A 26009-nucleotide genomic window follows, 5' to 3' on the forward strand; every position below is an offset into this window, starting at 1 on the left:
AGTGGAGGGAGCTGAGCAAAGCAGACATTCCACAGACTTCTGGAATGAATCAGACTCAGTATGAAAGGTTCCAAAGGGAACGCCTGGCCTGCCAGACACTGTCTGCCAACGCTCCCAGTGGGATATTCCTGCTCTGCCTACCCTCTCCTGAAAAGGGCCGCTGTGCTGCCTAAAATAGGCAGGTGGAAGCCAGGAAGAAGTGGGGAAGGAAGAGCCAGCCAGGCTTAGTCCAAGGCAGAAGGGTCTTTGCTGCCACCCTGACAGCTTTGCAGGGAACATATCCGGTGGAAAGATTTGCTCAATGGAGCGGATAGCTCTTCTGAGTGGCTTCTTAGTTCAGTGAACCCTTTAACGTTGTCCCTCACTCGCCACCCCTAACCCTGGCAAGGACACAGGAAGGCTCCTGGTAGCCACGTTTCTGTCCTATGGTCCCCTCCCTTCAACGTGGCAGATGGCAGATCCAAGGGCAGCCCCAACCCAAGTAGGGCCACAGACTTTTACCCATGGATTTAGGAACTGGACCAAGAAACACTGTGCCTGGAAGCTGGACCTGTAGCATATAAGCTTAGGATCTGAGAGTAAGGCACCTTCCGCCCACCGCTTGTACCTGAAAAGCAGAGCAATCCGAACTACAGAGAGAGCCAGAAGGAAGCAGACACACAGAGCATATCAGAGATAAGACAATGAGAGGGTTGAAAGTCTTTTTTTACGATTTTTATTATTTTTTATTGTTTTATATTACTATTATTTTATTACTTTATATACAACTTAAGATTTTAACCACTTTCAAAATACAGTTCAGCGGCGTTATTTACATTCACAATGTTGTGCTGTCACCACCATCCATTACGAAAACTCTCTTATCTCAACCAGAAACTGGGTAACAATTAACCCCTAATTGCCCATTCCATATCCCCACCCCAGCCCCTGGTAACTTGTATTCTAGTATCTGGCTCTAGGAATTTGCTTATTTTAATTATTTCATATTAGCGAGTTCATACAATGTCTGTGCTTTTGTGTCTGGTTCATTTCACTCAATATGATGTGTCTTCAAGGTTCATCCATGTTGTCACATGTATCAGAATTTCATTCCTTTTTACAGCTGAATACTGTTCAGCACATTAAGCTCGGTTCTTCATCAATAATAGAGCATTTGGATTCATTTTATGATTGAATGAAAGTGAATACAAGAACAAATGAACCCAGGAGACTGCAAGGGGAAAAAAACTACCCCTCGGACACAAACACTGTGTGTCCAAGGGGTAGGAGTGGTATGAAGGGGGTGGGGTGGGGACCCCTGGAGTGGGAAGTGCAGACTCCTGACATCTAAAAGAGAGTCATGCAAAGTTTCTTCTCCTTTCTGCCTCTCTCGTAATCGTCTTAGCATAATGTCCATAGTGTAGGCAGAGGAAGGAAAAAAGAGAGATACTAAAACGACCAATGGACAAGGCTGCCCCTAGTTAGCCGCTCTAGGCAAAGGATGGTGGGAGAAGGCAGAGAGGAAACTGCACAGGAGGTCAGAGGTTAGTGCCAGCACTAGTTTGCCCTAGCTCCTCAAAGGGCGACCCTGAATATTTAATTACAACACATGTACATACAAATTCTGGTCAATACAGAGGAATATCTAAATATTAGGCCCAATTTTGAGGTCTGAACACTGAGGACTTGCTGTGATATTCCACGTGGCATTCTGCGAGGCCAGCGCAAGCTTCTGGAAGGATGTACCCCATGTCATTCTCCATTTCCCCTCCCAGTTGCCCTGGAATCAAAATCACCCTGAGGAGTAAGACAGGGAATCAGCACCTCATCCAGTAACTTTTAACCCTCATAAATCAAGGCTGAAAGAAGGATTAAGGAGGAAAGAGAGGAAGTGGGCAGGAAAACACTAACAGTTCAGTACATGCCCTCCCCTGCTCCCTTCACACACCAGCCCTTCCTATCATTGTCCTCCTGGAAAACAACCACCTTCCTCTTCTCATCGCCCCCTCTTCCTTCACCCACCCACCTCCTACTCAAACTGGCGCCAACTCTGGATAAGTAACAGCTGATCTAGAAAGTCGCAGTTTGTGCCAACAGCCACAAGCAGTTTCATTTGGCTCTGAGTCTAAAGTAGAAACAGCTCTTTGTTTCATGTCCCCAACTCCGGCTACATACATTCCCACTCTCCCCTCTCTGTCAAGGGTGATAAAAGTACCCTCTAGCCCTTCCAAACCCCAAACAACCTGCTGAAGACAGAAACTGCTCCCCCATGCAATGGCTGGCAGCTGCAAACTGCAGAGCAGGGTGCCCTGCTGGGAGCCTTTGGCCCCGTTTAGAATCTCATCGCTTGGGCAGGGCTGACACTTGAGCAAGAGACTCGACTTAGGATCTAGTTCTGGACATACATGCTGTATTTTTACCCTTTTCACTTCCACAAACTCCCCTCCAGATTCTTCAATTTCTAAAGGGGAGGGGAGGGCAAAAAACACTCAAGTCCCAGTGGGGAGGCAATGACCACAGTCATGAGCAGCACATGAGGATTCTCAAGCAATTCAAGAAGGAGGACGCATGTCTCCCACCCAGAGAACAGAGAGCTACAAGGCCTTGAGCCCTTTCTACATATCACGTGATTTGAGTGTTGCCTCAGTTTTCAGGCAAACTTCTATTTACAACAACAAAAAAAGACGTCTCAAGAACTCTGACTCCATTTCCTGAAGCAGCATCAGGCACTCATAAGCCTGGGTACATTCAATTGGTCACTTGGATTTGTCATCATGCTAAAGCCCTGTCCATGCAGATGAGCATGTGCATGCGTGCAAACACACACACACACAGAGCAGACTTAGGGCTTCTCTCATCTCTCCCATCTTTGAAAAGATACTCTCAAAGGGAAGAATAGAAACTAAATTTAATCCCAGTGTTCTGAGAGAAGACAATCCCACATATTGGCCACAATCGTTTTGGCTATGACAGAAAGTCTGGGCTTTCACATAAAGGAATAACTACACACTGTCCTAACAAAACATTTTGAATAGAAGGAATATGGGGGTATCTTCCCCAGGTGTGTGCTCCTCATGGAATGCAGTAGTTCCAAATACTTAGCCCTCAGCAAAATAAAATTCTGGCATTAAAATTAACACTGCTGGGCGGGCCACGGTGGCTCAGCAGGCAAAAACGCTTGCCTGCCATGCCAGAGGACCCAGGTTTGATTCCCGGTGCCTGCCCATGTAAAAAAAAAAAAAAAAAAAAAATTAACACTGCTGAATTATGTATTTGAAAGTGGATAAAATGGGAAATTTTGTTATGTTACCACAATAAATATTTTAGAAATTTGAAAACCTGCAGAACTGTACAATACAAAGAGTGAAAAATAAGGAAAAAAAACAGAAACTGGATCCTCACCCACTCTACCACTGCTCTCACTGTCTGGGCCTTTAAAAATCCTTCTGCCGAGACAGACCCTTTAGTTTTCTAATTAGGAAAACTTTTGATGGCATCCGATTGACTCACTTAAAAAAACAGAATCTCCACCTCATTCCCCACAGACAGAAAAGTTTTACCAAACTGGTCTTGACAGAATATGCTTGTGGAATATCTATTTTTAGATCCCTTTAGCAGTACACTAAGTCTCCCATTTCAGATCATCTGGACCCGAGTCAAATGTGAAGTAAGCGGAGCTTCAGCCCCCAGCCTTCTCCCTCTCTGCTCCCCCTCCTCCCACACCGGCACTGCTGGTCCTCCCTCGGAGTTCAGGCGTCAGCACGCACATGCTCACACCTTGACTTTACTCCCTTGTGCAGAGACCACTATCTTTATTTCTGGACTTGGGATTCCTAATACCACTGACTTCACATGTTTTTTTTCTTGCATTCCCCACTGGGCAGAGGTGATCGCTGAACACACGCTTGACAGAGAGTCATTTTTTTTTTCAGGAGTATTAAGTGTAGGCAGCAGTTTGACTCCATGAGGTTTTTCATGTGAGTGGAATTTTTTTGTTTTAAACAAATACTCATGGATATGTTACTGCACAGAAGTACCAGCTGGTTTCAGCCACTCAGTTTTCTCTGAACTTTTCCCCAACACTGGGTAGGGACCGAATTCCTAGAACTGTAGCCCCATAATTTCATTGTCTTCCTCCTCTGGGTGGGAGGTGGCGGGCCAGCGCAGGTATGACAGCTGAAGCGTGGCATTTCTGTGCTGCCGTATCCCAGGCTAACCTTGATTAGGGGGCCCATTTCACTCACCAGATTCTCAAAGCCTGAAAAGTTACCACGACGTGGCATAATATGGCCTGGTGGTCAGTAACCTGCAATTTCTCCCCCTACAACTGTGTGCAGTAGAGTGTTCCCCAAAGCTCCCCCAACATTTAAGGACCCATCAGGAAAGCACACGCATCCAGAAAACCATCAAGTGCTCTTTTTCCTGGTAAGTACACTTGGACAGAATTTTTTCCCAATAACTGTCTCATTTCAACTGGCACAAAGAGAAAAAAATGGAAGGAATTTTTTTTTAAAGCCTATTTAGCAAACTGAAGCCTCGGGAGACAGCTTACATTTAAACAAGTACTGTATCAGTGAAAGCCAAATCTGAGGTGTCAACCAGAGGAAGTTGTTCTTTTTTCCAGAAATAGACCTTACAAAGTAATGAGCCCCGTGCTAATTAGGGAGAGGTGGGCAGGCTTAGTTACATGCTGCTTATTAACGCCCCCACCCATGATGACTGGGCTGCTTTCAAACAGGGGGTTATTTTCTAACCGCCCTTTAAAAACACTATTCAGAGTTGAACTTTGTACTTCTGTGTAACCACAAGACGCTGCTCCACCACACAGCAATACCAGGTATCTTAATTAAATAATTTTAATGGAAAAAAATTTTCACTTTAAGCACCAGAGCAAGGACAGGATTTTTAATCACCTGGGAGATGACAGCCCGGGGAGGAAGTCCCCAAGGCAGCCTGGCAAGCTGTCCACCCCCAGCAGGTGCACTCAGGCTCAATGGACCGGGGTCCCACAGTGCTTGTGCCACAGGTCAATGGCTTTGCTCACGATTGCATCCGAACTGTCCTGGGGGATCTGTGGACAAACAGGACAGTCTTCATGAAGGTTCAGGGTATCTCCCTACTTCACTGCAGCAGAAAATCTATTTTACTGGCGTTTTCACTGTTCTTTAAGCAGGGATAGCATAAAAGGCTCTCAGACTCTTTGCTTTACTGCCACGCAAGGACATTCTAAGCAGCTCTGGGTTCAATGCTGCGTGGCCTAACCACTGTGTGGCCTTAGGCAGGTCACCTAAACTTTGGTGTTTCACTTCAATCTCAAAGGGAGAGCAATAGCTCCACTGTTTAAAGGATCACATGAGACAACCATGAAAACCACTGAGCACAGATTCTGGCACTGTTAGTCACTAATTAAATTGATGATTCATTTATTCAACACATGTTCACTTAGTACTTACCATTTACCAGGCACTGTTCAAATGTTAATACTGATTTAAAAAGAATAACTTTTGGATTCTGTGAAATTCACTCAGGCATTTAGTCTTTTTTACTTCCACCCCTTACTTGGTAAAGGCCAATCTAAGGCACACAGAGAGGAAAAAGCTACATTTAGACATTTTCTTCCTACATGCACTAAATTAATACTTAAGTGTGCTAACAAAACCCAATAGGGATTACACCAGAGATAGTAACGGGAATGAAAGGGCTTACAAAAGTTCCCCAATACATCAGGATTCCTTTCTCATGAACAAAAATTATGCATCTTGGGGTGCATGGGTGGTTCAGTGGTAGAATGCTCACCTTTCATGCAGGAGACCCGGGTGTGATTTCTGGACCATGAACTCAAAAAAAAAGAAATGATGCATCTTAAAGTGATAAATGTCACCTTTCCCTTTCCTTGAAATGCTTCCCGGTAGTGACATCAGGGGAAGAGCCTGTTAAGCGTGCGCATTCACCGCTCAAACCATCATCCCCCCAAACAGAGGACACAAACTAAAAGTCACAGACCAACTGTAGGCCAAAATTTTTCAAGGGAAAAATCTTTCTTATGATATAAAAATATACTATATCATTTCTCTGATGTAATTTAATGCAATAGGAAAAGCTGGCTTGCTAAGATGACTTCATTTCTAGATTCAAAATCAAACAGAACAAACCACACTTACATTTTCCAGAAACTTTGTTATCTTCTCTGCATTGTTCAATGCCATTACTTTCATTTTAAAGGTTAATAAAATTTCCACAGCTACAAAAACTAGGATCTTACAGGATCCACTTACAACTTTATCCCAAACTCTATAAAAATAAAGAGATATAATCAAATTACATGATTTGAAATTTATGGTTACCTAGTCATCTGAAATTATAAAAATCAAAACAAATTACTCCACTTATTTTAAGGTTAAGCTTCAAAGAACAATTGCAAAATAGCCATTAAAACAACAACAAAGTAGACCAGTCATCTGTAATGTAACCTAGATGCAATCAGAAGTTGCAAGGAAAAAGAAAAGACCAATGAAAAATATTGCTCTCCTATGAATCTAATGTTCCAAATCAGTCATTTTGGGGTAAGGAAAGTCCTAAACCAAAGTGTGTATATCAGTAATATCTTATAATGCTAAAAGATAAAGGAATAACAATGAGAATCTTATGAAATGAAATAAATTTAATTTTCCAGTAGTTCTGCACGACAGATTCCTTAAACTTTTCTGAGGGCTTAAGGAGCAAGTTACTGACCCGTTACCACACCAAAATAATTATTCTGATAATTCCTATAACTCAAAGTTGGTATTACTCTGTATGCTCAGGTGTATACTGTCTTGCAATGTTCTCTGTGGATAGCCCTTCTTCATCTACAACAGGAAGCCTTGGAAAGGAGGGACAAAGGACTCATAATAAACTGGTCTGCCTGTTTCAGAGTGGTGAGGACAGTCTTACCAGACCATACATGTGCAACTGACTGAAAAGGCTGAGTCTTTCTGATGCTGCACATCTGGGACTGCTTTCATCTCCTTTACAGATGCTAAAATGAGACTAATAGGTATCCAGGTTTTCTCCAGATTAGGGTCGACCCTAATCTCTGGAAAAGAAAACCCGCATCTATATACAAACTTCTGGAGAATTATATATAGGTGTGAATACTGAATAGCATGTAACACATTGAGAGCCCTCGATTTTTCTAATTGCCTCTTCAATAAGCAACATCATGCACTGCTATGTCAACCACTGGAAAAGTCAGCTTCAAATTACTGTATTGCTCTAAAGCAAATTCATATGCTGAGGGATGATCACATGAAGAAGCAGATTCTTCTCTGAAACCAAGCCTTCCATATGCCTTCAAAAGAACTTGCCTCTGTAAACTGGATTCAGGCAAGCATCCTGCAAAGCACATCTTGAACCAGAGGTCATAGGGAAGTTTGGACACCGCAGAACATGTCTTCAGATGATTCAGCAGTCTGCTATCTTCCAGATTCAAGTAGTGTTCAAAAGCCTTTGGCTAAAGATTAAACAGGAAGAGAGATTACCCATTTCCTGTGGTCACCTCATACTACAATCTATGATGAAAGAAATGTACTTTCTGAATGCAAAGAACTGCTAGAAACAGAAAAGCAGAAGCATCCAAGTCACTTATGATGCAGCATTTTCCCTGGTTACCACTAACTAGGCAACGAACCATTGGGACTGAGGAGTTTCCTATGACACAGGACTTTCAGTGCTAAAACTGGGACAGTCCCAGGCAAATCAGAATGGTTAGTCATGCCCCCACTACCTGCACTAACCAGATTCAACAGCCTAAGGCAAAAGCTCAAAGCAAAATTCAATTGTTCTGGGGGGCTATAAAAGGTCTATTGATATCACTGGCCCATCTAGAGCAGGAGAGCATAACCGGCAAAAACGGAGAAGGGGAAGAGATAAGACCAAAGAAACAGAGTGGGGAGTGAGTGTTAAGAAGCATAAGACAGGAAGAGATGGAGATGAAATGAGTGTGAGGGAAACCACAGACACCTGTCAAGTGGACATGGCCCAACTTCACCTACCCCCGACCTCCTTCTCTGGGGAAGTTATAAACACACAATAAGAGGCCATCCTCTGGCATTCCGCTAATCCTACCTCCACTCATTCATTCAACATGAATATACTGACATGTATTGAGCAGCGCTGTGCACTAGTGCAAAGGAGGCTCATACACAGAAATGTCCAGAGGATGACTGTTGTATCCAACACAAATGAGTATGAGAATATTTCCGTAACTGCGGGAACAAAGCACCTGGACTTTGTCTGATAGTCTGTTTCTTCCACATAAGATTAAGCAGCAGCCAACTCTGCACAGTTGAGGGAGCTCACAGAACTGGCACCTGGCCACATTCACTTGGCACAGGCTGCTGGGTCCACTGGTTAGGATGGACCTGAAGGGTCAAAACTGCAAGTCTGCATTCACCAGCAAGAAGAGTATAATCAAATCCCGTATCATAGAAGCAAATATAAATGTTTATTTTGCCAAACATCTGCATGTCTGGGCTTCTGTCAGAGGCAGTTCCTAACCTATACAACGTCCACTATAACCAGACACTGTGCTACTTATAGGGACTAGAGTAAAAGTCCTCTAGGAGCATATAATTTAGGTCAGACAAGTAAAGAGTAATTATTATACACTATGATGAATTCTATCATGGGAATAAGCACAGGGTGCTGGGTGCCTGCAGGAGGAAAACCTAACCCATGTTTCAGAAGACAGAAACTGTTTTCTCCCAGAGAGGCGACAACTGAGCAGACCACTGAAGACTAAGAAGTGAATCAGGCAAAGAAAGGTCCACATTTTAATAAAGTACTTAGGGCGGTGCACCGGTGGCTCACTGGCAGAATTCTCGCCTGCTGTGCCAGAGACCCAGATTCGATTCCTGGAGCCTGCCCATGCCAAAAAAAAAAAAAAAAAAAAACCCTAGAAAATGAAGTACTTAAAACAAATTTCACACTGCCTGACTTGAAGTTCTCTGTAACTGTTAAGCAGGGGCAGGAAGAGAAGTGAAGTGGGAACTGAAGTTGTGGTGTTGTAGTTAACTGTAAAGGAAGGAAATTAAAACTGTCTGATGCCAGTCACAAAGAATCCCTCACCAATAAAAGGGCTCAGTTTAAAAATGTTTAAACACTTTTAAAAGTTACAAGAAAATTAAAAGAAACATGTTTTTAATCTTTGAGTTGGAAAGGGCTTCCTAAGAAAGATACAGAAAAAACAGAAGGAAAATATCGATAAATCCAACTGTATCAAAACTTAAAAATATTTGTGCAATAGTCAGGGAGAAAATATTTTCAACATATATAACAGACAAAGGATAAACATCCAGAATGTACACACATATTTTTTTTAACTGGGATTTTTTTATCTTGGCATAATTTTTGATAAATGAAGACGTTTTGTTGGTGCCACACAATATTTACATTATATACAATTTGATAGCACTTATGAAAATATAAAGATCATCCCCTTGTATTATTTTTGCCAGCTTTTTGCAGTAAGGTTGAAAGAGATTAAACTTTTTCCATCTTTACTGACTGAAGTATTAGTACAGAATTTATTACATAATTCTAGGTATTATAATTCAGGGTGTTGAAAATATGATATCTATATACTACAAACTAAACTGACATACAATTTTCATTTCAAAGTGCAATATTTTCTCTCAATTTCTATTTAGTCTGCTAATAGGCATCAGACTACCTCTTTTTAGTTTATGTAGGAAGACACTGGCAGTAATAGTATATTTTGCCTCTATCAGAAACGGGGAATATGGAAATGAAAATGAGATACCACTTTCACTCTCAGACTGACAAAAATTTAAGAGAGACTACTGTCAAGTATTTGGCAAAGGTGTAGAAAAGTAGGACGGCTCATAATCAATTGGGAGGAGCCTAAATTAGTATGACCTTGGGGAAAGCAATCTGGCAGTTTAAAATCTTAAATATGTCTCCTGGGCAAACAAGCACCCCACTTAACTGTACCTACCCCAGAGAAATACTCACAGATATGCACAAAGGAGTATGCACAAGAGTGTGTTCACCGTCAGTACGGAGTACTTATAATAAATTAGGGCAGAATCCTAACATAAAATAATATGAGCAAGTTTTTAAAAAGGTAGTTGTAAATGAGTACTCACCTCTCAACCCTAACTACACTACAGAATCACCTGAGGCTTTTAAAAACTATTAATGCCTGGACCCCAGCATCAGAGATTTTGACTTAATTGGTCTAGGCTGAATAAACCCACTGGTAATTTTTAAAAGCTCCCAGGGGATAAAAATGGGAAATAAGGATAGAAAAAAAAAAAAAAACAAAAGAAAAAACACAAACGTCTCTCACCAGTTGGGGTAAAGAATCCCGGTACTTGTTCTTTAATTGGTTCACAAAGCTTCGGATAATCCAGTAACAGTCAACATTATCTTCCACCATCTCTTCCATGGCTTTCGCAATGGCGAGAAATACTTCATCTTCTGGCTCCTGAAAGATTAATAACAAATCTCAAGAGAGAGACAGCAGAAGAGAGAAATATGTTATTTCTTTAATAAAAGCGAAACTTTGCCCCTAAATTTTTGAAGACACTGCATTAATAAATCAAAGTGGAATAAAAATCCATCACTAAAGAGGGGACAAAGGTAGAGAAAAGGATGAGTAACCAAAGAAATCTGTCTGAACCAGTGTGTGTGAATGACTAAGTTTCAGGCTGAGTATGTGGGGATTTTCCAAATTCTAAAATTTTAGCCACCAAAAAGTCAACATCAATCCAAGCAAAGTACTGACTCCCTTGGCCCCAAAATATCTTCAGTGCTAGCTGATAATTTCTTTTAAAAAGGATTCATATGATAGGTATGAAATCAGAGGGAAACATAGAGGATAAAGATTGAGAGTATAATTTAGGAATACCTATAGTGCAACAATGATGTTGATTAAATGAACAAATAAAAAATCATTTTTGCATGAGGGAGAACAAATGAATGTCAATATTGCAGGGTGTTGAAAATAGATGGTATATGGGAAAAAGTATAATCGATGCAAGCGAGGGTCCACAGTCAACAGTAACACTGCAATATGCTTCCACTGAATGTAACAAAGGCATTACACCAAAACTAAATGTCAACAGACGGAGGGCATGGAGAAGGGGTATGGATTCTTTCTGGAAGAAAAGGAAATGTCTTCAGATAGATTATGGTGGCAAAGGCATGTCTATACACTTAGGTTGGACTGTATGACGTGTGAATAAAACTGTTCAAATATGAACAGAGGGTGTGACCCGGTGGCTCAACAGGCAGAGTTCTCGCCTGCCATGCCAGAGACCTGGGTTCAATTCCCAGAGCCTACCCATGCAAAAAAAAAAGAACAGAGAGAAATAAGTGCTAGAGAAAATGTGGAGAAAGAGATGTACCTATTCACTGTCACTAGGGAAAAAGGTACAGCCCCTTGAAGGGCAGGGTGGTAGTTCCACTGGATGCTAGGGGTGGGGTTGCCATATGATCCTACCCTGCTGCTCAGTATTCACCTGGAGGAACTGAGTGTGGGGACAGCAACAAACATTTGTACACTGGTGTCTATGGCGGCAGTGTTGGTGATCCACAATGATGGAGGCGGCCTATGGGTAAAACAACTGAGGAATGGAAGGGGGAGCAATGATGTATACATACAATGGATTACTGAGCTGCAGCAAGAAGGAATGAAGTTGTAAGGTGTGCAACTAGGTGAATGAATCTTAAGGACTGTATGTTGAATGAAATGTCAGAAACAAAAAGACAAATATTATCATGCCTCATTCATATGGACTAATATAAAAACTCAGCGAACTGAAGTCAAGAGCATGGGTTATCAGGTTGGAGCCTATTGTAAAGGGTCCTAGATTGTAAGCTCAAACAGCAGTCACATACATTCACGAGTTGTACTGCTATTTCTAAATTCTGAGATACTAAGCTGTTTGCTTAACTTGGTAGTTTCCAGAAACTTCAGATATTTATGTGACACCTGAGACTGAGAATTAGAGCTCTGAAGCTATGAGAGTCAGCAGTACCCCATACAGGAACTGTTTGAAAAGCTGAAAAAGGGATCTGACTTCAAGTAGAGGTATGAATGAAGCTGATCTGGATAGGACTAAAGTAAATCAGAATACAGGGTAAAGGCTGATACTGTCCATATTTTAAAACTTCAACGTCTGTGTGAGACCAAAGGGAGAGATATTTATTTGGTGCAAAATTTATATTCTGGGTAGTGCATTTCCTAATTTAACTTGTATGGTCAGTTTAGCTGAAGACCATAAGTACATAGAATCTTAAATAAGGCGTGAGATTTCATTGCTTTGTCCAGGTTAGTATGATGTCCCAATATATCCCAGAGTAATATGGACAGTGAATAAAGAAGTATTCGCAAAGTCTCCCTGGGGAAATGGAGAGAAAGGGGGAAATATTCAACTTCCCCATTTGGAGAATTTCTGATAGTCTCTCAATGGGGACAACCAAATCAATAGGCTGGGCCCTCAATCTTGGGGTTCGACCCTATGAAACCTATTCCTAGAAAGGATAGGTTAAGCCTACTTAACATTAGGCCTAAGAATCACACCCAGAGAACCTCTTTTGTTGCTCAAATGTGGCCTTTCTTTCTAAGCTGATGTGGCAAGTGAACTCACTGTCCTCCCCTCTACTACGTGGGACATTGACTCCCAGGGGTGTAAATCTCCCTGGCAATGTATGACAGAAATCCTGGAATGAGCCAGGACCTGGTATCAAGGGACTGAGAAAACCTTCCTGACCAAAAGGGGGAAGAGAGGAATGAGACAAAATAAAGTGTGAGTGGCTGAGAGATTTCAAACAGAGTAAAGCAGTTATCCTGGAGGTTATTCTTAGGCATTATATTGATATCCCTTTTTAGTTTACGGTATATTAGAGTGGCAAGAGGGAAGTACCTGAAACTGATGAGCTCTGTTTCAATAGAATTGCTTCTTGAAGATGACTGCATAATGACATAGCTTTTACAATGTGACTGTATGATTGTGAAAGCCTTGTGGCTGATGCTCCTTTATCTAGGGTATGGACAGATGAATAAAAAATATGGATAACAAAATAAATAAACAATAAGGGGGGACAAAAGGTAAAATAAATTGGATAGATGGAAATATTAGTGGTCAATGAGATAGAGGGGTAAGGGGTATGGTTTGTATGAATTTTTTCTTTTTTTTTTTTTATTTCTTTTTCTGGAGTGACACAAATGTTCTAAAACATGATCATGGTGATGAATACACAGCTATGGGATGATATTGTGAGCCACTGGTTATACACCATGTAAGGAATGTCTGTATGGGGTGGGCTATGCTGGCTCAGCAGGCAGCGTTCTCGCCTGCCATGCTGGAGACCCGGGTTTGACTCCCAGTGCCTGCCCATGCAAAAAAAAAAAAAAGAATGTTTGTATGTTAAGATTTATCAATAAAAGTATTTTTTTAAAAAAGGATTTATGTGATAAATGGCACAAGCAATAATTGGAGATATCTGTCAATATAGTTTCATATTTGCAAATATGAAATGACTCCAAAAGCATTTATGTTCTTTTAATACATTCATATATCCCTTTTAAGAATTTTATTCTACCTTTAAGTACCTAAAGAGTAAAAACTTCCCTATAATCAGAATTTTAGGAGTAAGAAGACTGACATTTCTCAAACCTTGTGAAATGGCATTATTCAAAACATGAAAGTAAAATCTTCAAGTAAATTTCAACAAAGTAAACTTATAAAAACTGAACACTATTTGAAAACCTATTTTGTTTTCAAATATCATATCTTACACAAAAAGCTTTACACTGTCACCTAGGATTTAATAGAGGAAACATTTCAACATTAAAAATAAATTAAAATGTCTTTCTATTCCTCCTCAAAGTCGCAAAGTAAATCAAAATTCCTGTTGTTGTTTTTTTTTAATTTACTTCAACTTTAGGCTTCCTTTCAACCTGTTACTATTAGATACAATATCAAGGGTAACAGAGTTAGCATCATAGAAAACAAATTTCTTTAAGCATTTATTAATGTGTCAGAAGAAGAAAACAAGGAGGGAAAAGGAAATGGAAGTCTCCTTTCTTGACCTCCCACTGACACCCTGCTCAGACCAATGTTCTCCAGCCCTGTGCTGAGCACTGTCACACATGCTCATTACCAGGTAAGAAAAGTGAGGCTCAGTGATTAGGGAGGCATGGGGCAGCAGAGCTCAAAGCAAACACAATGTCTGCCCAAAAACTGAAGCAAAGGTGTCTAGATTTGAAACCGGACCAGCTGAGGAGGGACAAGTTGGACACAACCTACCACTGAGTGTTCCTGAATGAACAGACACATGAACCTAACATGTGTGTCATTTCAGAATTTGTATGGTACTACCAACTGTTATGTGGCCAATAACAAAGGATATTTAAAGGAGATTTAAGAGTTCCAAAAATTTCCAGGGACCTTTTTTTCCTTACTAAACTTAAAAAAACTTGACAACCTTTATTAGCTCTAAGGTTTGTCCACTATGAACTTTGAAAAGAACAAACCAAAGCCTGATTTGCTGTATTAGTAGGCTGCAACCTGCAGTGTATAAAAAATAAAAATAAATTTTATGGAATAGCAAAGCTACGGGCAAATTCCTGTTTTCAACAATTCACTGTTTCAGCAGAAAGCAAGTAGTCTGAGCAACCAAAGTAAGGAGTTTATTGAAGATGAAGTTAAAAAAGCAGGTTGCAGCCTGTGGGGCTGAAGCTGAAGAGGGCGTCAGGGCAGAGAAGGCAGCTGGGGGTCAGGAGGTACAGAGAAGGCAGCCAGGGACACAAGAAGGCTACTAAGGCTTGCAAGTGAGGCCAAAGCAGTGGCTGGTAGTTAGGGTTACATTCAGGGCAATGAGCAAAAGCAGCAAATATATGGGGAGAATGCAAGCCAGTCTTAGCATCAGAGAAGGGAATTACAAATATAGGAAGAGTGAAGGATAAAATGGACCTGTGATAGTGGATTAGAATTGGAGGTATTTGGTATGAACTCAGAGTTTTGAATATAGAGAGATGAATAAGTATAAATATAAATATATAGGCATATGTAAATATGGGTGAATGTGTGTGTATATTCCTAAATAAATGTGTGTGAATATGTATATGAATGTATATGTACACACAGACATACATTTCCTAACTGTCTACTGAGGGGATCTAGAAGCAGTGACACCCAGAAACAATGAGCATATCCAGTGCTCAGTTTCTCAATATAACACTCCATTCAAGAAAGAGTTGACTGATTGCAGGGCTGGGATAGGGAAAGCACAAGGTGAACCTGGAATATCCTTTTGTGCCAGAAAGCAAGTGAAAAAGACACAGGGGACAAAGGGTGGGATACATGGGAACTATGAACTTTCTGCATGATTTTACTGCAAACCTACAGCTGCTCTAATTTTAAAACAACAACGATAACAACAAACACAGATACACATTCACAAAAGATGGGAGTCAGCTTGAAGGGGCGCCCCCTGGGCAAATCTGGAACAATTTGAGTACCAAAAAAAATAGAGGTAGTAATAGGTTATAGCCTATTGAATAACAGAAGAATCCATAGGTTCATTCTGATATAGGTAAATAAATAGGGAAACGTGGCAACTAACAAATATAGAAGAAATGAAGAAGTTAGAAAATCACCATTTGGCAATCAGCAGAGTAAACGCTGATTCAGACACTAGATGAATCATCAATGTGTGGACATTTATAGCCTCAAAGTATTATCTCACAAGTTATGTACTAATTACAAAGGGAAAAACAGTAACCTTACAGTAAAGAACTCTGACCAACCTGCCTCAACCAAGTGACTGGTGAGCAATCAAAGTCACACTTCACTGATATTCTTGCCCAAAACGCATGACCTGATTTTAATCACGAGGAAACACCAGACAAGCCCAAATTGAGACACACTGGCCAGTACACACCAAAAATATCAAGGTCATGAAGGACAGAGAAAGGGTAAGGAACAGAACTGTTTCAGAATAAAGGAGACTAAGAAGACATGGCAACTAGATGCAACGTGTGATCCTTCAGAACCCAGAGCAGAAAAAGGACATCAGTGGGACAATCTGCAAAATTTCTTGAAGGTCTATAAGATTAGGTCATAGTATTTGTATCAATGCTAGTTTTCTGATTTTGTTGATTATACTGTGATATAAAAGATGTAACTTTTTAAGAAGCAGGTGAGGTATATGGAAATTCTACTATTTTTGCAACTTTTTTCAACGTCTCTAACTACTTACAAAACTAAAGTTAAAAAAATTTTAATGTAAAACTTATCAATAAATACTAAAACTAGTGGGTGAAAGGTTGATAAAGAATAGGAGAATTCCTAAGTGTACTCTACAACAGGATATAGTAATCACAAAGGAATAACATATTAATGTAATTCCTGAGGGTCTCCCTACAACAGGATACAGTAATTAGAAAGGAAAAAATAGTAACTGTAGAGGGGAAAACCGTGGTAGATATGACCTTAACCAAGAGATCAAAGTTAACCACTAATAGGAAAAATCGACATCATGTGCCTCCTGATATTACAGACGGAACAGGACACAATATCACCTCTACATCAAAATGAAAAATCTGAATCTAATCTTCAGACAAACCTAACTTAAGGGGCCTTCTACCTGTACACAGAAACGTCAAGATCATGAAAAGTAAGAAAAGACAAAGGAACTGTTCCAGGTTGAAGGAGACTAAAGCAACATGATGATGAAATGTAATATGGAATCCTCTATGGAATCGTGGACCAGAAATTTTATTATTATAGTTTTTAATTTACTTTATTTGTGATAGGGGCATTAGGACAAAAGGTCAAATTTGAAACATGGTCTGGAGAGTGGATGTTAATATTGTTAATTCCTTGTTTTTGATGATTGGACTGTTACGGCCTGGGAGATTTCTCATCTTTAGGGGAGCACAAGCTATTACCCTATTTGGGGGTAACGGGGTCTCATGTTTGCATCTTATTCTCAAATGGTACAAGGGGAAAAAATGTGAATATAGATATCGGAAAAATGACAAAGCAAATTTAGTAAAATGTTAACTACTAGGAAAACTGGCTGAAGGGTGTATGAGGATTCTTGGCACTATTCTTTCAACTTTTCTCTAAGTTTAAAATAACTTCAAAATAAAATGTATTAAAAAAATAAGAAACTAAGGCAGATTATGTTGGAAAGTGCTGGGCCATGAATGCCAGGAAAACACACACTGTCTTTATTCTATGGACAATGGGGAGACACTGAAGGTTTCTAAGGCAACACGGATATAATTAAAAATTGGCAAGATGGGACAGTCAAGAGTTCAATTACACACCAAAGAGAAACAACCACTAACCAGTGGAAAAGAGGGACTTCGAGGCAACTTCCCCAACTCCAACTGATACATACGAAGATAGATTTCAACCTGAGGGGTGGTATCGCTGATGAAGCGAATGACTTTCAGGGCATGAAAGATATCAGAGTACTGATCCTTGCGGTACATCATCACCAGGGCATGGGACTCGTGGTGTGGAGGCAGGATCCCTACAGAAACCCAGGAAAAAAAAAAAAGGAACAAAACACTGCAGTATCAATCTAAATCCCTCCTCTAATAAAGCAACTTAGATTAGAATACAAACAGATATTTAATTTCCATACAGATTATCTTTAAGAACATTCTCAATATAAAAATGATCTTAAATTTTTTAATACTAGCAACATTTGAATGGTAGATCACATCAATGTGATTAAAGACACGTGAAATGGCATTACAAAACACCTTGAATAACTGTGCCACACAAATTCAAGATAATCACCACATCAGTTATAATAAGGATTTAATTTGATATACGGCTGTCAGCCTGGGGCTGCCCTGGAGGTATCTCTCCAGTGTCGGCACATGGTGCATGCATCTCAGAATCACCAACAAAGCATCAAATCCTTCTCTTCCCCAACAATTCAAACTTGTTCAAAAACCATTCTATCTTCAGGACAACAGAAATTCTAATCTTCACTGACAAAGTCCCCTTACATTATTTTTCTAAGACATCTTGTGTTCATAAACCCATTTAAATATTATGTGTACTCATTAGGCCTTGGAGGAAGAACCCCGTCTTTTTTTTCACAAAGTAATGGCATGGAAAGCACACAGTGGAAATAGGCTTCTAGGAAACCCAGGTTCTAGTTCTAAATCTGATCACACCAGCTATAGGATTCTCACAAATGTGATAACCCCTCTGAACATTTATTCCCTCATTTGTCAGAGGTAGGAACTGGGATGGAGAAGCATTTCACTAAATGTTCCCTGCAGGACACTTGTCCCAAGAGTCTTTGTCAGAAGGTTACCACAGGCAAATACATTTGGGAAATACTGGCAATGAATTTTCAAGGCTCTAAATTTTGCTATAAAGAAAAACATTTTTCTTTATTCCAGTTTCATTAAACTTAATGAGGGTGAACAGCAGCACCAACTTTGGAGTCAAAGATCCTGGGTTTGAGTTCTTGTCCTGCTATCAACTAGCTGTGGGAACCTTCAGGAAGGGTCCCCCTATGCCTGTTTCCTCATCTGAAAAACAGGAATAATAATACCTCCTCACATGGTTGTCATGACAATTAGGCCAATATACTCAAAGCACTTAGAAGAATACTTAGCCCATATTAAGCTAGTAAAAACGTTAGTTGGTATATTTGACTATGGATCCCTTTTTGTTGCAAAACACCAAAAGATCCAGAGCTCTAAAGAATATTCTGGGATGAGCTCTAAAGACTCTCCTAACTGTTGGTGCCACATTAACGTTAGAACGAAACTTCTTCAAATGCTCCTTTTCTTGACATAAATCTTAACACATCTTAAACTATGGGGCTCCCAGAAAAGTCAAGGGAATATATTACAGTGTCTCCAAAACTGGACTAAAACAGATTAAATGGCTGTATTTGAACTTTCATTGTCTTAAGAGACAGCACAATGCTTCCCATGTTGAACTGCAAACCTGTTAAGAGCTGTTCCTAAAGTCTCTTTCTGATATTTGCCTAAAACGGTATCAGAAAGCAAACATGCCAAGGTCCCCAAGTAATCAAAAACCTGCCCAAGGGTCTAGAGAAGTAAATTTTAGTGCATCCTTATGCTGGAACACAGTTGAGGTCATGGAAAAAAAAAAAAGAGGAAGCTCTCTGTGTATTGCTAAGGAACCATCTCTAAGATAGTTTGTTGAGGGAAGCAAGGTTCTGAACAATGTGTTCTCTAGTTTTCTCCCTTCATGTGAAGAGAGCGAGGAGGGCTGAAAATCTCTTTTTCTGCTTATCTGCATATGTATCAAGAGATGGGAGGTCTACAAAAACTAAGAAGACCGTCTCCTTGTTTTTGCAGGAGTATCTATTTTACTCGATTTTATACGAAAAAACAAAACACCAGAAAGAGAGGGTCTGTCTCCTACCTAGTGTGAGTTTTAAATCTCCAGTGCCTTTAACCACCTCAAAAATAATAGCAAACACATACTCGATATAGAAAGGTAAGTAACACAGAGGTGATGAACAAGCGAGAAAGGTCTCAGCACCCAGGAAGTACAGCATGGTATAACTGTACCCCTTCCACTACTTATTAACAAGACGTAGTATTTCCCAGCAGAAATGGACATCATCAACATAATCACCTAAAATGCATCCCTGGGAGGTATTTATTTTGAGGCCATTGGAAATACTAAGGTTTAGGAAAATAATGCTCAGGGGAAAACTAAAATAACTTTTATCTCTTCTCCAGATTTTAACTGCCTGGTGACCTAGCAGAAATATAAGTCTACAAACACTGTCAATAGAACAAAAAAGTCATTATGTAGTGTTTTTCTAGTTGAGCCTGCAGTTCCTCGCAGCCTCTATATTACCTAATTAGACTTAGGTCTGTATGTTTAAGTCCCAAAAGCAAAATACATTTTTGACAGAAAATGATGCCCATAACTATTCTACCTTCAACTGGGCTTTATACACCTGAGCTCAAATTGCCACTTATAGGCTGTATGACCTTAGGCAAGTTATTTAACCTCAGAGTCTTTTTACCCAACTGGAAAATTGGGATATTGATGCCTGTCTCACAGGGGAATCCTAGGATCATTTGATACATTTTAAGAAAACTACCCGGTCTAGCAACAGACACACATGGGCTCCCCAATAAACTGCAGTAATAGTTCATATTCTTTATAGAGTTCTATTCTCACCACTATCTTGCAGTTAGCAAACTTGAAAATTTTAAAGAAAGGAGGGCAGTAATGGGTATAATATGTTTCAGAAGGCTTAGCAATGACAGAAAAACAGAAAGAAAAAAAAAATCCCTGGGCTCAAAAGGGAAGCTGTCACTTAGGCACCTAACAGACTTCTTCCACAGAAAGTTCCCATGATCAGTTTTCCTTCTCATTTAGCTATCCACAACAAGAAGTGATTTATTCATACTGCTGAGAAGTGAAAACTCACCACTTGCTTTTCACTTTAATAGCATTCATTAGGAAATCATACCTCAATAGGTGGGAATCACAGAATCTAACAAGTTTAGAGCTAAAGCCTAGGAATTAATTTAGCTCGATATCCTCATTCTGCAGATTCAAGAAATGAGGCCCAAAGGAGATTCCTCAAGGTTTCCTAGTTGATAGCAAAGCTTATACCAGTTCTCCTTTCTCTACTACTCTTCCCACATTTTGCCTCAGGAATACACTTTACTTTTCCTTGTATTATTAATAAATAGACATTCCCAGAGAAATATTTAATATCTTACTGCTGCAGTCACCTTCTTAAAGGCTTTCAGAGTAAACAATAATTGAGTCTCCTGAAGAGGACTCAATATTTGATCTAGGGCCTAAATGAATCTTCTGTTTTCTGACTGATGAGATGACAAATGAGCTGAGCCCGTCATTCAATATTTTTGAAGATAAATCTTTCCATTCTTAGATCTCATACCTAGAAGCACCTTCCACACCAAGGCACGGTACATAGATGGGAGAGGGAACCTCTGGCTAAAAGTACAAAGTTTCTCAATATCTGGAGGAAGAGGAAAAACAGTTAGAGGCTTTTCATTCTCAGCACAATGTGTAAAAGTATTTTTTGTTTTTTTAAACTGCAAGCACAGTAGGACATTTCTCTCCGGGAAAGCTTATCATATGGTCAGCCACATGTAGGCAAGGCAACACTGGTCTGATCTCCAGCCCATGTCTTTTGTCAACTAGCTATTCTAAAACAATTAGTGTTTTACAACATAGGAGACACATTTCACATGAATTACTACATTTCCTATAACATTACCAACAATTACGATTTGTACAATTTATTTCATTTAACCCACATTGTAAGCCAGTTGGTAGTTACTGCTTTAAAGATGAGGAAACTGAAGCTCAAAGCAGTTAAGTGACTTGACTGAGTTAACAGAGCTAATAAGTGGCACAGTCAGACCTCAAATCCCCCATTTTAAAATAAACCACACACTCAGCTGCTCTGCACCTCAGTTCTCCTACCTGTCAAACAAGAATAATAATACCAGACAAACTTAAAACAAAGACCAAAAAGTGAGGATCAAAGATCAGGTGGGAAATCTTTTTGAAACTTTAAAAACACTCTATGCACACTAAGTATTGTTTTAAACTATGATTCAGCTTATTTTACTTTGGTCAACAACAAAATAGATCTTATTGCTAGCTTAAAAAAAATTAAAATTAAATAAGTCTTAGTACTTCCATAAAAAAAAAAAAAAAAAAGTTGGCCAAAATTGTTGTAAATTTATCCAGAAGCTATGATGACATATCTGAAAGTTGAGAAAAGAAAAAATATGGATCCAATAAGAGAAAAACAGTGTTGATTTAAGAGATCTTTCAAAAACTTCCAACTATCTCAGTGAAATATAACTTTGAAAAACCCATAATGTCTTTCAAAGTTTTACTGTTATCCTACTCCTAAAACATAAGCTAGTGATAAGTACCTCTGCATGCATTTTTTGTTTGTTTAATTAGTACATTTATAAGTTTACAGAAAAAATCACGCAGATACTGCAGAGGTCCCATATAACCCTCCCCATTCACATACACAATTTTCCCTATTACTAACATTTTACATTAGCATGGTACCTTTGTTACAAGTGTTGAAAAATGTTATTGTAAAAATATTATTAACTGTAGTCTATAGTTTACATTAGGGTTCATTCTTTGCCACACAGTTTTACAGGTCTTTAAATTTGTATTCTGATGATATATACACAACCTAAAATTTCCCATTTTATTCACTTTCAATTATACAATTCAGTGGTGTTTAGCACATTCACAAAGTTGTGTCACCATCATCATCATCCATTACCAGAACTTTTCCATCACCCCAAACTGAAACTCCCTACCAATTAAGCATCAACTCCCCATTCTCTACTCACTCCTGACCCCTGGTAAATTGTATTCTAGTTTCTAACTTTATGAATTTGCATATTCCAATTATTTTACATAAGTGGAATGATATACTATTTGTCCTTTTGTATCTGGCTTACTTCACTCAATGTATTGCTGTCAAGGTTTATTCATGCTGTAGCATGCATCAGAACTTCATTTCTTTTCATAGCTAAATAATATTCCACTGATGTTTATGCCACCTTTATTTATCTATTCATCTCTTAATGGATACTTAATAATTATGAATAATGCTGTTGTGGATACTGGTGTGCAACCTTTACGTATCTTTTAAGGTAACATTTACTTCAGAATACCTGGAGATGATAGAGAACAAATAAGCTTAATTTAATTTCTACAACTCACCCAATCGATCATCTTTTAGAAGAATTTCTAATGATTTCTTTTCTTCAACTCCACGAAACCCCACTTTTTCATAATATACTGAACGAAAATTTCTCTGAGAGTCCTCAGTCATGTTTCATTCTTGAAGGAGAGAGTAGAGAAAAAGTGAACCCAAAAATGAAGAATTGGAACATTTTCCAATGGCTTTCTCTATGTTTTCAACAAATTAAGTATACCATGATAACTTCCTACCTTTGCACGGGACTCAATACTAAATCATTCCTTTTATACAACTGTAAAAGCAACCCAACATGCACCTTGGCCAAAAACCAAGGTATAACTCTAAAGTCCTCTGAATTGCTAAAAAAGATGGCGTAAGATTTTTGCAAAAAAGCTCCAACTTTACACTGAGAGCACCTAATGGAATGTTCTGTATTCATGATAAATGTTCTAAGAAAGAAATTAGTAAAATGGGAAGACAGACAAGATATGTTATGCAAAAGAGGTTATCCAACAGATACAGTTTGATTGCATTTTTGTTGTATAAATCTCATGCATTAAAAAACATAGAAGAGGGTGCACAAGTGGTTCAGTGACAGAATGCTCGCCTTTTATGCAGGGGACACTCAGGCTCAATTGCTGGACCATGCACCAAAAAAAAAAAAAAAAAGAATTACATAGAAGACTATATTTCAAAATGTTAGCAATGGTTATTCCTAGGTAGGAAAATTACATTTGATTTTTCTTTCTTTCCCATAGCTTGATTTTTTTTTTTTTTTTTGCTTTTACAAAGGGGATTTATTAAGCTACAATTCTAAAGCCACATAAATGTCTACAGCTTGTTTTTCAAAATGGGCATTTCATAAAATGAGATGCTATAAAAAAAAAAGTAAGAAGCCAGGAGTTCCCCCATTTTTTTTTTTACATTAAACACAATTCTATCATCAATATAATCATCAATTTTCAAAACCTAAAACAAACTAACAGCATAAAATCATAAACTTGGAGAGTTGCTACTCTATGCAGGAATGTAGCCGTTCGTGACAAGCGAGGTCACAGACATGGAGACGAAAGAACTATTGAAAATCTGACACAAGAACTCAAGAGGCTCAGTGGTCTCAGATTCTTTCACAAGAATCTTCTTCATACTATTGTCAGTCATCAAGAAAAGGTCAAATTAGGTTGTTGTGTTAAGAATAGAATGGGTGTAATACATTTTCCAAAAAAAGCACTGCACTCCCCCTCCCAAATGTTGTAACCGTCGCTGCAAAAAAAAAAAAGAGTAAATCCTCGGATATTAAAAATCTCGTGATGTCTCTCCTTGGACCAGGGGGGAGAGTTGGGTTGCTGAAAGCCAAGGTCTTCCTAATTGAAAAGACATTTTACGAAACGATTCGGTCACTGTTTAAGATCAGGATTCGTTTAGAAACATCTTCTCGAGGGCTCTGAGCTTTTACGACCTGATGCTTTAAACGCACACTTCCAAAGCACGAAAACGCACAAGTTTGGAGATTTATTGAAGGGAAGCATTCAAACGAGCTGCCCAGAGATACAGTCCCTGATGACTAGGCACCCATTCTCTGCGTCGTCGCAGAGAAGACGCTGTAATGGACATAGCCTGGCCAACTGAAGAGGAAAACAGAAACGCCTTGGTCCGAGCCCCAGGTCCCCCTCTCCCTGTGCTCCTTCACCTCTAGTAGTGGAACCCGCACCCAGGAGAGGCTAAGCGGTCCGGGAGAAGAGCGGAAACGAGGCCGGCGAAGGACGCGGCGGGAGGAAGTGAGAGGGGAGGGAGGAGGCGGCGGCGATCAGGGAGACGGCGGCCCGGACGGGGCGAAGAGGTAGCGGCGAGGTAGACGAACACCTGCGAGCGCCGGAAGCCGGCTCGGGAGACACAGGCCCCACCGCCGCCGGACGTGACGTCAGCTGACGTTGAGGGGGGGCGTCGAGAGAGGTGTGCGGACGGAGCATGCGCAGCGAATGTCCCACGCTCACTCTGGCCCCTGCGCCTCAGGTGGAGGGCCCTGAGCTCCGGTAAGGGCTGGTGTACCTCCGAACTTGCGTCTCCGACCCCTCGGATGAGTTTCCTCAACTCCCCAGCTTCCTCAGCCCACTACGGGTCCCGAGAGTCTCGCGACTGACTACCGACCCCCGCCATCCGGGCGATGTGTGCCCGGGATGCGTTGCCCTCCCTGCCCCTCGAAATGCCTGCACTGGGCTCTGAACCATCTCTGGGCAGCACTGCCCCGGTGGATTTCTACATCTGATCAAACCCAGAAAGCCGAGAAGCGATCCTAGTGGGTTTTTAAACCCGCGGCTTAGCGAGGAACCTCCTAAAGAGAGTAAGTTCGGTGACGCGCCCCGCCCTCTTAAAACAATCTACACGTGTACAACTCAGTCTGTACAAGTGCATTGCACTAGGGGGAAACTCAGGGATCAGCGGTACATAAGAAAATCCAGCTTCGGTGTCCATAAGTTTGTAGTTTAATGGCTAAGTTAGAACGTTAAAATATAGCAGCATGCGGTGGTTGAACTACAATAATTATGCCCCTCCCAGCCCCTTGCCTACTGCCATCGTCTTTAGTATGTCGGTACTGGGGTTTTAGACATTGCTTAAGCAGTGCTTCTTCATGTTAGGAAGCAGAGGTCTTCAAGGTGCAGCTTCCAGCAGTTCCATTTACTCCATCCAAACATCAGGCCAGCCACTTAACGTTTACAAGTCCCCTATTCTTTAAGTAGGGCTTGCAATAGTGACTACCACCTAGGAGTGTTGGAAAGATTTACGTGAGCTACCATTAAGTGTTTTAGCACAGTGCACAGAAGGTGGCACAAGAATAAGGTGAGGTGGTTCCACAGCAATATGACAGCTTTTTATTTTCTATTTTTTTAATTATTTATTGAGAAAAATCTTCACACACATAACTTTCTATACGTGGTGCGCAATCAGTGGCTCACAATAACATCACATAGTTGTGTATTCATCACCATGATCATTTTTTTCGAACATTTGCATCACTCCAGAAAAAGAAATAAAAAGAAAAAACTCACATATACCATACAGCTTACCCCTCCCTCTCATTGACCACTAGTATTTCCATCTACCCAATTTATTTCACCCTTTCCCCCCATTATTTATTTATTTGTTTATTTTTATCCATATTTTTCACTCATCTGTCCATACCCTGGATGTAAGGAGCATCAGACACAAGGTTCTCACAATCACACAGTCACACTGTAAGTATTATATCCTTATACAAGCATCTTCAAGAA

At 40.0% G+C, this 26009-nt stretch overlaps 1 protein-coding gene and 1 long non-coding RNA gene across 7 annotated transcripts in view; one reads left to right on the forward strand and one right to left on the reverse strand.

Moving 5' to 3' along the window:
- Nucleotides 1-18: 18 nt before the first annotated feature.
- TBC1D7 (TBC1 domain family member 7) lies at nt 19-24642 on the reverse strand. 5 transcript variants are annotated; one of them, XR_013168693.1, is made up of 9 exons: nt 24431-24642; nt 22761-22880; nt 20932-21012; nt 17348-17535; nt 10331-10468; nt 7326-7471; nt 6141-6270; nt 4893-5050; nt 19-1776 (listed from the first exon to the last, which is right to left on the reverse strand). XR_013168693.1 is itself a non-coding variant. In XM_077143668.1 (8 exons), exons 2-8 carry the CDS (start codon nt 22870-22872, stop codon nt 4970-4972), a joined length of 876 nt encoding a protein of 291 aa, XP_076999783.1. In that variant the 5' UTR covers nt 22873-22880; nt 24452-24642; the 3' UTR covers nt 4820-4969. The 5 variants fall into 5 exon arrangements, 4 of the variants coding, with proteins under 4 accessions (XP_076999783.1, XP_076999784.1, XP_076999782.1 ...); XM_077143668.1 differs by lacking the exon at nt 19-1776 and having other exon boundaries at nt 4820-5050; nt 24452-24642; XM_077143669.1 differs by lacking the exon at nt 19-1776 and having other exon boundaries at nt 4820-5050; nt 17417-17535.
- The window catches only part of LOC143669091 (uncharacterized), a 32929-nt gene continuing 31538 nt past the window's right edge, over nt 24619-26009 (forward strand). For both annotated transcript variants that reach the window (XR_013168694.1, XR_013168695.1), the window contains exon 1: nt 24619-25081. This is a non-coding gene — a long non-coding RNA (uncharacterized LOC143669091). The remainder of the gene's footprint in view (nt 25082-26009) is intronic.

The sequence above is a fragment of the Tamandua tetradactyla genome, chromosome 25 (assembly GCF_023851605.1).
Source record: "Tamandua tetradactyla isolate mTamTet1 chromosome 25, mTamTet1.pri, whole genome shotgun sequence".
NCBI classification, from domain to species: Eukaryota; Metazoa; Chordata; class Mammalia; order Pilosa; family Myrmecophagidae; genus Tamandua; species Tamandua tetradactyla.